The sequence below is a fragment of the Mus caroli genome, unplaced genomic scaffold, assembly GCF_978045245.1.
Source record: "Mus caroli unplaced genomic scaffold, Mus_caroli_1 scaffold_7, whole genome shotgun sequence".
NCBI lineage: Eukaryota > Metazoa > Chordata > Mammalia > Rodentia > Muridae > Mus > Mus caroli.
The window spans coordinates 118,930,548-118,943,165 of record NW_028227262.1 but is presented as its reverse complement, the minus strand read 5'-3'; the positions used below and the strand labels follow the sequence as shown (position 1 = coordinate 118,943,165).

Here is a 12,618-nt window from a genome sequence, read left to right as displayed (position 1 = left end):
GTGCAGCCTGTAATGAGCTTGAGTGCCTAAGATCAAAACTATTAGCGAATATTCAGGAAAAGTAGAGACTAATGAAGAGAAAAGGGAAGGATTAGTTGTGCAGATGTAACAAAAGGAAGGTGGCACCCACAAAAGTGAAAACCACGCTACGGAGACCAGTGGAGGAGGGCTGCGGGATTTTAGAGCTGCAGACATGCCTAAGATTGAAAACAGCACAGGGCGACGGCTCTGCAATGAGCCAAGACGAGCAGGGTTGGAGCATACGCTCAGTGCAGTCTGTGGCTGCAGAACATAGAGCTGGGACAGGACAAAATGCCCGCAAGGGAGCCTCAGAGGCCAGCCCCAGGCACAGTCTGGAGGGCCTGAGGAGATCCACCTAGGCACCTATGACACAAAGCAGTGCTGGAAGCTCAGTGTAATTTTGAGACGTCGACAACAGCGCTACCAGGGCACAGGTTTCTGTGAGAAGTGGGTTCAGGAGGACAGAGACAAAAGAGCCTCTTCCAAAAGGAAGGGAGCAGCCTTTCAAGAATACAAGACATGCCACAGAATTCTTGATTTTGTGTGTGCATGAATGATTCTAAATTAATCACTATTTCATAAGAAAGGATTAAAGGCTCACCCACTTAGCCTAGAGATGAGAACTGCTCATTCATTCTGCCCATTTCCATGTCTCTGGCTGCAGAGCTTAAAAACGTGCCAAGGTGAGACCTTCTCCCTGCAGCACAGGCTCTCAGGTTCCTCTTAGTGTTTTCTTAAGGAGGACTCCTCAACACTTTTACCTATGGCAATGCTAACCTTTGGGCAAAATAAAGTTTTCAGGGCTGCTGTGCCCGAGAGCCCCCAAAGGCTGGCAGGCTGTCCATATAACCCACAAGTTCCGCACACAAAAATATTTGAAAACTCGAACACTAGAGATCTCTCCCTAAAGCTGATTGATGGCTAAATGTGAAACACACACCAAATCAAATGCTAGGGCAGGATTTTGTTCCCATACTGACTATAAAATATTTGGGGGCTTGAAGCAATAAGGCATATTTTGGCCCTTCCAAAAGCTATTATAGAACTAGTTTGAGAGACTTTTGCTTCTAGGGAAGATGGGTAGATGTAATTTACCCCTTTAGTTAAGTCCCACAAAAACCCCAGACAACCCACAGCATGGGAGCATACATCTGAAAATCATATTTCTGTTAAGAGTCTAGTATCCAGAATAAACAAAAGAACTTACAATGTGGAAAAATAACCACTTTTAAAAATGAGCAAATCATCTGAATAGACATCTCTCCATAGGAAATATACAAGTGCCAGTAAGCACACAAAATGGTATTCACCATCGTTAGTCATCAGCAGCACACAAGTTAAATCCAGTAAGATACTCCATCGTGGCAGTCTTAACCAAGACGATGGGCCAAGCACTGGTGAGGGTGTGGAGAGGACACACCCCTCCCACCCTGCTGATGGCACGGTAAAGTGGTATGGCTTGATTAGAAAAATTTGGCATGTCTTCAGAAAAAAGGAAGTATCATATGACCAGTAATTCAACTCCTCAATATATACACAAGAGAACTAGAAACACATGTACACAAGAACTTGCATATACTGATGCTTTTAAAACACACCATGTCCAAAAAGTGTGGAATACCCATTTAAAAGGACATTATTTGGCAACGGAAAGGAATGGGGAGCTGACTTATGCTGTGGCATGAGTATGCCTGGAATGCACTACACTATACAGTGCTCAGAATAGGCAAGTCCCCAGAAACAGAAAACAGGCCAATAGTTCTCAGCATAGTTAAAATGGTAATTCTCTCCAAACTGATAAATAATTTGTATAAAAAAAATCAGCCCTTTTATAAATGTGAATAAAATTACTCTAAAATGTATATGGAAAGGCAAGGGAATAGTTAAGAGAATTTTGCAAAGAAGAATGGAATGAGAATAATGAGGCTAACCCACCCCAGGTATCCAGTTTGCTGTGAGGCTACATTCATCAAGACTGTGTGGTATTAGAAAGAGGCTACATATATAGATCAAAGGGACAACACAGAGACCAGGAAATAAACCCACATACATATCTCCTGACTGTTGACAAAGATGAAAGTGTCAGTGCAGGAGGACACCCCTAAATTAGAAAGCCAGTCTTCATCTAAATCAGCTGACTTTACATAAAAGCAGTTCAAAATGTATCTCGAACTTAAACATAAAACCTAAAGACTTTCAGGGGAAAAAAAAGGTGTCTGGGATGTAGTTTAGGCCAAAAGTTCTTAAAGTAGACGATGGGATTATGATTATGAAGAGAAAACAGATAAAAACGGACCTCATCAAGATGAAAAGCTTTCCTTCTTCAAAGATGGAAAGAGGAAAGGACAAGTTACAGACGGAGAAAGGATACCTGCAAACCATGCCACCCGCAAGGCTGGGTGTCTAGACTACATACGGAACTGGAAAGTCAATGCTAACAATGCAAGTAATCCAGGCAGCAGGGCTTTCAGCAAAGATGACAGAAAACAAGCAGGTGCACAGACACTCCTGCTGAGCTCCTGGGCAGGCGTGACAGGGTGATGCTATGCTTCTGAGAAGCCTCATCAGGATGGGTAAAACTAAGAGTGTGATGTCAGATGCCAACTGCAGGTGAAGGTGTGCAGGCTGTCATCACTCATCTCCTGCTGCTGTAGCCACTCTGGGAAACAGTTTGACAGTTTCTTAAAACTGGAAGGGGAGGCGGGAAGATCAGGAATTCAAGGCCAGCCTGAGCTCTAGAAGGACTATGAGGCCAGTCTGAGCTACTTGAGACTTTGTCTCAAAAAGAGAAATAACAAACTAAAAATCAAATTGAATCAAACCAAACTACAATATGACCCAGCAACTGTGGCTCTAGGCATTTATTCCAGAAAACAAAAAACAAAAAACTAAGACCTGCTCACACAAAAATCTGTAAATCAATACCTACACCACATTTAAAAAAAAAAAAAAAAAAAAAAAAAAAAAAAAAAAAAAAACTATCCCCAATTGGAAACAGTGTTAATATCCTTCAACCAGTAAGTGATTAAATCAAGTATAGCCATACCAGGGAATACCAGCCAGTAACAAAGGAACAAGCTTCCCTTATACAACAACACTTGAGCTCCACAAAGTTTGGCCCTGTGAAAACAGCCCACCCAGGCTGAGCGTGGCTCTGCGGTAGAGCAATAGCCTAGCATGTTTAAGGCTCTGTGTTTGCTCCTCAGCGATATACATGTACAGAGAGCAGGGAAAGAGATGGAGAAGTGGAAGGCTGTGTTCCATGCAGCTCCATACATGTAGCACTTGGAAGAAGACAGAATGAGAGACTGGAAATCTGCAGTTGTGAGGTTCACAGAGGGATGGAGTGACGCGTGGGCAGGGCTCCTAAAGGGCACGTGGCGGCCTCGGCGGGCATGGCAATGCGATGCTCCCCGCACAGCTTGGCTGTACCTACTGATGCTGTCATCACCATGGCAACAGTGCAGGTTCAGAGACACTGGGTAAAGGGTGTGTGGAATTTCCATTTCATTTCTTACAAGCGCATATGAACCCACAATTATCTCAAAATAAAAAGCTTAATTAACAAAAAGCATTTAAAAACTCTCGGGATATAAAAAGGTTCCAACATTTAATATGCACTACAAAATCAGATGTTAAGTACTGCATTAAAAATTAAAATTAATTTCAGATACCATTATTAAGTCAAATTTTGGTTATGGCTTGAATTGAAGAGATAGAAGGGGGTGGCACAAATTCTTATTAGATTTCCATGAGAAAAAACTTATGAAGGTATAGATAAATTAAGATGTCTGGAATAAACCTGGGGTCTTAAATATTTATTTTATTTTACTTTATGTATTGTGGTACAAGAAAAAGAACTGAGAAAAATCACAAAATCCAGGTCACAATTTTCTCCTCTTAAACAGTAATAATATTTCTACTTGCCCATCACCCAGGATATGTATAAGAGTAAATGTCTGCGTAGCACAGTAATGTTTCAAAGAAGTAGTACATGCACATCTGGTCCACTACAAACGTTTGCATCTGTGCGAGTGAGGAAGTGTCGAATGAAGACAGTGATTTGCAAGAAGCCTGGGGAGAGGGGCAGGCCATGGGAGCAAAGGCAGCTCCCCTTTACCTCCCTCAGGTGCCTTCAGATACCGAAAACTGAGTTGTGAGGCAAAGGCTGAAGGAAAAAGAAACAAGCAATCCAACCGTCACAAGACTGTAGATCCACTGGGATCTGGGCAGCATCAGAAGCAGAACTCAGAGAGATGCAGACTGGATTTTGTGATTTTTCTCAGTTCTTTTTCTTGTACCACAATACATAAAGTAAAATAAAATAAATATTTAAGACCCCAGGTTTATTCCAGACATCTTAATTTATCTATACCTTCATAAGTTTTTTCTCATGGAAATCTAATAAGAATTTGTGCCACCCCCTTCTATCTCTTCAATTCAAGCCATAACCAAAATTTGACTTAATAATGGTATCTGAAATTAATTTTAATTTTTAATGCAGTACTTAACATCTGATTTTGTAGTGCATATTAAATGTTGGAACCTTTTGGAAATGATCAGGACGGCTTTCTTACAACCTGCCTTTCACTGAAGGGTAGCACTAATTCAATCTCAGCTGCTATTGTAGTTTCTTATTCAAGGCAGTCTGACTTCGAGTGAGGCCTGGGGTTCTAATTGCAAAAGCCACAACCTGCAGCCATCCTCCTGTCTCCCAGAGTCCACACTTACATGTGCAGTTGGCACTCTGCAAACATTGGACCTAACAAACACATGTATAATCTGCTGCTGTCAGTTTGATGGAGTACACTTAAGGTACTCCAAAATGGAGTGTGACCTCCTGGTGTTTACTCAGGGTCAGCCCTGTAACTTATTGAACAATGGCTTCAACTCCTAGGATTTCCTTTTCTTCATTTAGATGACTTTTAATGGGGTTAGCAATAACAACTGAGTTTACGTGAGTGCAAATTTTTTACTGATAGTCTAAAAACAACTTTCAAAGACATCAGGTAAAGCAACAAGGCACTTCCAGCTATGGCCGATCCCAGTCTGCTGGGCACTTTCCTGTCTATCAATAGCTACTAGGAGGTTTCTGTTTGTTTGTTTTTTTACACTTGATCTTAGCCAAAAGGCCTAGAAGCGATTTTGTTTGTTTTTTTTAATTCTGATTCTGAGTTTTACTTACCAGTATCCAGTCTTGACTTGACATGTTGATACCTTGGGTTCTGTGGTATCCGTCTGGTCAGATACTGCAAAAGAAGAAAGTTGACAAGGGAGGGAGTTAACGTGAGGAACATGCTAAAATTTCAGACTCTAAAGATGAGTGAGGTTCAGAGGATCAACTGTCCCTTCCATGCAGGACTTTTAAGAATGACATTTCCTTGGGTGTAGGTAGTTACCTTGTTTCTATCAAAACATTTCCACATTTTATCAAAACAATCCTCAGAGTAGTGTGTGCAAAGAAGAAAACCTTAAAAAGGATGTCCTCCAATGAGGTAGCTCTGCTGTCTTCTTTTAAGGTTATTCTTTGCGCGTGGCTTCAGGGCCCTCTCCTCGGGACACTTCTAGGTTTTGTCCACAGCTCCCTATAGTATGGCAAGCGGGATCCAGATGCTGCAGATGCTGGCAGGCCAGGGTCCCCTCTGTAGGCTCTTTGGAGCCCCACAGATGTCAGCTATGGCATTCGTTCTGTAGCAGCTGAGGCTCATGTTGGGCTCGGGTGAGCTTATGGCCGGCAGAGGTGTCTATGTCAGACTTGCCTTGTGTTATGCTGGGTTCTGGTAGTTAACTCTGTGAATCCAAGGGCAGACAATCCCCCATATTAAATTCCTGTGGTGAATGCAAAAGCCACTAAGGAAGGGCAAGCTCAGAATAAAGAGCTTTCTTGCTTTGGCCTGTCTCTGGTCTAGAGATACGGAAAGCATGCATGTGTTTTGTACAGGTAACTTCCTCATATGTCCCCATGTTACACCCGTGGGGATCTCTCCTCCCCACCCTACAACCCTATAACTGCCCAAAGTGCCTTTCCTCAGCTTCTCCTTGGCAAAACCTTTGTCCACTGTGAGGCTGCCTGGAAACAGGCACTCTTGCCCCCTGGCTGGCAAAATATGGACCCCACCCCATCCTCTGAAACTACAGCTTTCCCCTGAGCTAGGATTTTCTCGAAGACAGGGACAATGTCCGACTCATGTGAGTGGGACATAAGTACATCTATTATTGCTACAGTAGGTCAGTGATCATTTGTCTGAGGACTGAACCATCCTATCTAGTTCCTAAGGAGAGAATATCAAACTTACAAAGACTGTATCACTTCCCTTTGAAAACAGCAAGGGGCAAGCATGCAGTTGGGAGGACTGTGAAATGAATCACACATCAGAATACCTTTCTAAATGGCCTACACAGTAAAAAAAATATATAGCCTAGTCCACTTCTGTGGTTCATGTAATACCTGTTGGCCAATGTTTTTGGATTTTAGAGACCAAGAGGCACTAGAAAAGATGTTTACTACCAATCCAATGACCTGAATTCCATCTTTAAGACCCACATGGTAGAAGGGGAGGACCAACTCTGGGAAGTTGTCCTCTGACCTCAGCACTGTGGCATACACACATACAAGGATACACACACAATGTCATTTTTTAAAAGCTTATAAAACAAAATTGGGGCACCTACAGAAAATTATCCATTTTTAATTTTGCCAAGTAAGTACATAAACTCCTCACAACTTCCACTTGCTAATTTGTTTTTAAGGTAAGTATATTTACTTTTTAATTAAATTTACTTTCACCACATGAAACATAAAACCATCTGCTTTTTTTTTAGCACTGAGGATTGAACCCAGAGCTTCTCACATGCCAGGTAACCACACTATAAGACTCTCAGCCCCACCGTCTGCCACTTCAATTACCTGAAAGGTAAAAGAACAAACAAACAAACAAAAAAGAAAAGAAAACAACAACAACAAAGCCCTCAGGGTAAAGAGTTGGGTTCCTTCATGCTATTAAAAAGCCAGTTATATTGTCTGTGCTCTTCATTCCTCACCAGGCAAGGACAACACTTAACACTGAGCACCACTCCTCTGCTACTACTTGCAAGCACTAAGCTGACCTGCCCTCAGAAAAAATGGGGGAAAACCCGTTTCTCATTGTGATCTGTAATGGCTGCCTAGAAGAGCAAGCCACTGTGATGTCAGTTTCAATACTTTCCCAAGACAAAGATGGTGAAAGAATGGAATACAAACATGGAGAGAGACTTAGGTGGAGTTTCCACAGGCAGACAATATCATGAAAAATTAAATAGTGAACTAAGTCCAGCAAAATCTCTCTCTCTCTCTCTCTCTCTCTCTCTCTCTCTCTCTCTCTCTCTCTCTCTCTCTCTCACACACACACACACACACACACATGTACACACTGTTTCACTTATCTTACGCTGAGGGACTGTTCCCCCCCAGTCTATATTTTTATCATTTCTATACCATATTTCCTGTTTTTTACTTTTGTTTTGTTTCCTAGCAGAGTTTCTTTTGAAAAATTCCAGGCTGGTCTCTGCTGAACCATGGAGATTTGTCCATACCTAAGCCAAAATAGCTGAGAAGTGAGGGTGCCTCTGGGGAGCAGGTGTGGTGGGGTGGGATGGTACGGGAAGGGAGTGTGGACAGCTGCAGCTGCTGAGGCCTCCCCGCCCCCGGTTTTCCCTTACATGGACTAATGAGAAATCCATATGCTGCTGGAGAAAAATGTCAGGTTTCTTTCCAGAGTTCTCGTTTCAGTTCACTTTCTCAGCCTGATCTGGGACCCAAGTCGACATTAAGCTCTGTGTGCTGCTTTTCCAGCAGGGTACCACAGGCTCTAAAGAGGAGGCACACTTTCCTCCTGAAAACTCCTGCCTTTGGGATGGCGGCTTCTTGACCTACTGACCAACTAACTGGCTTTGTTTCCAGGACATACACAGGCTGGAATGGTGAGGACTGAAAGTGCTGTGAGCAGAAGCTGTTTCAAAGGAGACTAACCGTTCCTTCCACAAAGACTTAGTACAATTCATTCCAAGGACATCTATTCCTGAGTGCCTAGTAGAAGTAGGTCCCTATGTGAGACACAGAGGCAAAAACAGGCCTGGCTATCAGCTCTTGCTCCCTGCCTGCCGATATATAGGTGTCAATGTGATGAACAAAGAGAGGGAACAGAGGGGGATGGGAACTCGAGACCAGTCCCTTAACAAGACCAAGGGTCAAGAACTGCTTCCTAGAAGGTATTTGCTAAACCAAATTCTGAAGGTCGTAGAGATTAGTCAAGCGTCAAAAGTAGCAGTGGGCCCTCTAAGGCCCTGACATACAGAAGAGCATGAAAACAACATGCAGGTGACTTCTCAAGGAATCTAGTGGTCAGTGGAAGGCATGGGTACTGTGGGCTATGAGAGAACAAATGCCACTGGAGAACAGAGCCAGGGCGGACATCACAAAGCGCCTTTTATCCAAAACACCTAAGGCACTTGCATGGTGTTCTGTCAACCAGTAGACTCTAATAGATGCAATTTCACCAGCTCTGTGCCCAGGGACATTTATCAAGGTCTGGAGACATTTTGGATTGTCACAACAGAGTAGTAGGGTGTACCCCTAGCATTTCCTAGGAGAGACAAGAGACACTGGTCAACATCCTATATATCACTGAGCCAGCCCAGATGTCAACAGTGTGGAACTTGAGGAGCCCAAGAGAAGATGATGGGAGGCCACTGAAGGATTAGGGAGGAGTGATGAGATCTTATTTATCTTTTGGGATGATTGATCTGCACAATATGGAGAATATGATCATAGTCAAGAAAAGTATAAAAACCAGTTGAGAGACTTATGTTAAGGGATAGGAAGCCCTAAAAAGAAGTTTCAAGAAATCTTTGAAATGGGAACTGGAATTGTAGCTCTGTGGTAGAGTGCTTGCCCAGTGCCCCCATCTTTAAAATGTAAAGTCAACATGGCTGCTCACAGACCACTGTACAAAAGAGGGCAGGGGCACCATAAGCCCCAGAGAAGGCAGCCAAAGAAGCATATTTGCAAAAGCATCATGTGTGACATTTGGGGACATATTAAGTATGAGATGTTTGTAGGTTACCAAAAAGCTGGCGATATGGATGTAGAGATCAGGAGAGAGCCAGGCTAAAAAACGATTTGGGAATTACCAAAGCCATGGGACTAACCAATGTCACTCTGGGAAACACAGTGTACACTGAGCAGAAATTTCTTCAGGTGGAGAAGAGAAGCCTTGGCTGGGATTCAGAATAGGCCAAAGAGAGTGGATTACACAAATTACAGAAGAGTTATTGGAAGAAGCAAGCAACCAACACAGAACAAAGTTGTCAAACCCAACAACAAGAGGTCACAAGAGAGCAGGCAAACAGGAATCCAGATCAAGCAACAGAACACTCAAATTTGGATTAACAAACCACCAGGTCATTGTTGATGTGCCCTGATGGGAGCAGTTATTGTAAAAGTAACATGGGCAGAAACAAAATCAAAGGGTCAGACAGGGTCTGAGAAGGGGTGGAGGCAGTAAGGAGCCAGATGGTCTTTTGTATTTTCTCCCCAGAGTTGCCAAGGTGAACTCATTCTGTTTCTCTCTGCCTGGCATTGTTTATGTGTTATGGGAGGAGAAAGGAGAGATTTAAGGACACTTACAGGTGAATGAGCAGAGGCCCGGAGCCCAGGTAGGAAGGACAACTTTTCACACATATTTAAAATAAAGATGTAAGGTCTGCAGTCATGTTGAAGTTCATCAAGAGAGTTCAAGAAGTTGGGAAAGTTCATGTTTATAAATTACTACAGGCTTTTTGGAAATAACCAAATATGTCAAAGGGGCACATCACTAGAGAGGCAGTGTTTAAGTCACTTTCTTGTGTCTGTGATAAATACCATGACCAAAATCGACCCCAGGAGGATGAAGTCATTTGACTACATGCCCTGACCATTGTCCACCTTGAAACAGGGGCCCAACCTTGTACCTCTCTCAGTATTTATTACAATGGAAATGCCCGCCAAATACAATGAAGCTGAGCACAATGTTGCACACCTGTAACCCAGCACCTTTGGAAGGTTAGGTGGGAAGATTGTGAGTTCTAGGCCAACCAGGGCAACTTTGTAAGATGCAGCCCCCCCAACTCAACACACAGAAAGGCACATGCATAAACACACACACACACAAAACATGAAGGCCCATGCACATATCAGTACCACAGGAGTAGTACACCATCTGAGGCTCTTAGAAGTCTGAAAAAAAGGCCATTCAGACATTGGGTTGAGAAAACAGGTTTCGTGGAAGAATGGGTACTAGATAATAAGAGAGGTGGAAAAAGTATTCCAAGTGGAAATAAATTCTAACAGCAAAGCCATTTTAAGGGGATGTTTGAAAAACAAATTGTTCTATTTGCTGAAGAAAGTTGAAAGCAAAATGGCAACTGCTCCTTTCATTTAGTAAGCATGTCCTATGTTGTTTGACATCTGACTAAGCATTTAACTGTTAGCCACTGTGAATCTGACCTCCTGTCAGGGTTTTCATGGGAGCTCGCTGGTGCGTTTTCATGAATGTCATGAAGCCCCGTGAAAAATTCTGTGTATGCTGGGATCCTGGGTTGCCACCAAATTTCCAAAGGGTTATGTAATCTCCGAACCTCAATAGCCATTAGTAAGTATGTGGGATCGTGGGTGATAACCCTGGACCTGGAGAGGGAGGCTCCACATGATGAGCCTGACTAGAGACCAGCTCCGAGAGATACAATCACAACAGTATTTTAGTAGAACACTGCTTTGCATACCGACAGACTATGCAAAGTAAAACATAGCTTTGTAAAGATATGAATGCTAGAAAAGAAAGATTAATGAAAAGTTCGCACAGGACTTTTCTGAAGAAAAATTACAATAACACAGAGAAAACCACCGGCAGTAGATGCCTGAACCACAGGTGCTTTTCTGATTCACCGTCTCTCTACAGAGGACTCATATGCTGGTTGGCACACTTCTGTTTTTTTCTTTATGTCACTGTACATTTGCTTCAGAATCTCCCTCCCTGGATGTCCACAAATGAGGGGACTGAGTACTGGTCCTTAGGTAATCTCACATAAAATAGGTTTTCTTCAAAGAGGAACTTTTAAAAATGGGTGTCTTAATTGACCCAGTTATGTTAATATAAAACAGCCATCTTGGCCCAGACTCCATGTACACTGATAGCTTCCTCAGTAGCTACTACTCATGATGGAGTCAAAACTTCCCATCCCAGTAGACTGTGGCTTTTCAGTCTGTTGACTGAGAGATGAAGCCTATGGCTTTCCTCATCTCCAGATTCTGGTGACCCTGGGACGCCGAGGGAAGTGACACACTGGTGAAAGACAGTACAGCTTCACCTGGCTCTCTTGAGCCACTTGCTCTTAGGACTCAGCCACCAAGTACGGAAAGGTGCAGGTCACAGGGAAAAGGACATTTGTGAGAGCTTATTATCTCCAACCAACAGACTGCATTGATGGACATACATATAAATGGAGGTTTTCAAGAAACTGTAGCTTCAGGCTGCCTGCAAAGTCACATGAGTTTTTCATGAGAACCATCTAGCAGAGCCAGAAGAGAAAGAAAGAAGAGTTTCTATCAAGCTACTAAGTAAGGGTATTATTTGTAACAAATCAACATATTACAGGTGTAGTGCCCTACCCTTATTCTCTTCTGCCAAGATTCTTAAGTCTAACATTGGCAAAAGTCACCACTCTGTTTGGACTTTACTATCATCCACTGCAGTGACTACTGTCCCCACCATTTGATTATGGCTCTCATGCCAGCTAGCTAACATCAAAAATCTACTCGCCAAACATAATGCATACTTTTTCTGAAACTTTCTTGATCCACCTATACCACAGGAGAGAATATTAAAAACAACAACAAAACCTCCACCTGTTTCTACTGCATTGGCTTCAGAAATCTCTCCTCAACATCCCACTGATACATGACTCATTCCGTTAATTACAGTGTTTCTCAGGATTCCATCTTCTCACTCAGTAGACACTCTCTGAGTCAGATTTACACGGATTTCCTTTCACACACTTCCAATCTCTAAATGGTGTGATTTTACCCTTAACTTCTTCTTTCCGTTTCAGATATATATTCACTTATTCAAAAGTGTCTGTGGAGCTACTGTGGCTGACAATGGCAGTGAGGATTAGGCAAGGCAACTTTATCACACTTATCGTTCTTGTAAGCACGTCAGAAAACATACAAGGAAGTAATATGATGATGATGGTGGTGGTGGTAGTGGTGACAATGATGGTCTGGAAGTGAGAACAGACAGAACAGACACACCGGCTTTCACTTCCTCCCAAAACTGCAGTAAGGACTTCATTAAGAAATACCTTAAGGATATAAACAACCCTGAATGCAGAAAGAGGGGGAAGTGATGGTGACTGAGCACTACCCTGCTCAGACCCACAGAGAAGCTGGTGACTATGGAGGCAGAATTCTAGGGAATAGGGAGTTACGTGGCTGGCAGAGGAACAGGCCACGTATAACTCAAGACTGACAACTGAAAATGACTTGACTGGCTTGTGACAGCTGAATAAGTGCCAGGGAAAGCC

General features: G+C 42.9%; 1 protein-coding gene across 4 annotated transcripts in view; it reads right to left on the bottom strand.

The window, feature by feature from the left end:
- The window catches only part of Cep41 (centrosomal protein 41), a 40,648-nt gene that overhangs the window by 22,178 nt on the left and 5,852 nt on the right, over positions 1-12,618 (bottom strand). For all 4 annotated transcript variants that reach the window (XM_021164732.2, XM_085840755.1, XM_085840756.1 and 1 more), the window contains exon 2: positions 5,207-5,270. In XM_021164732.2, the coding sequence (XP_021020391.1) occupies positions 5,207-5,270 (64 nt within the window). The remainder of the gene's footprint in view (positions 1-5,206; positions 5,271-12,618) is intronic.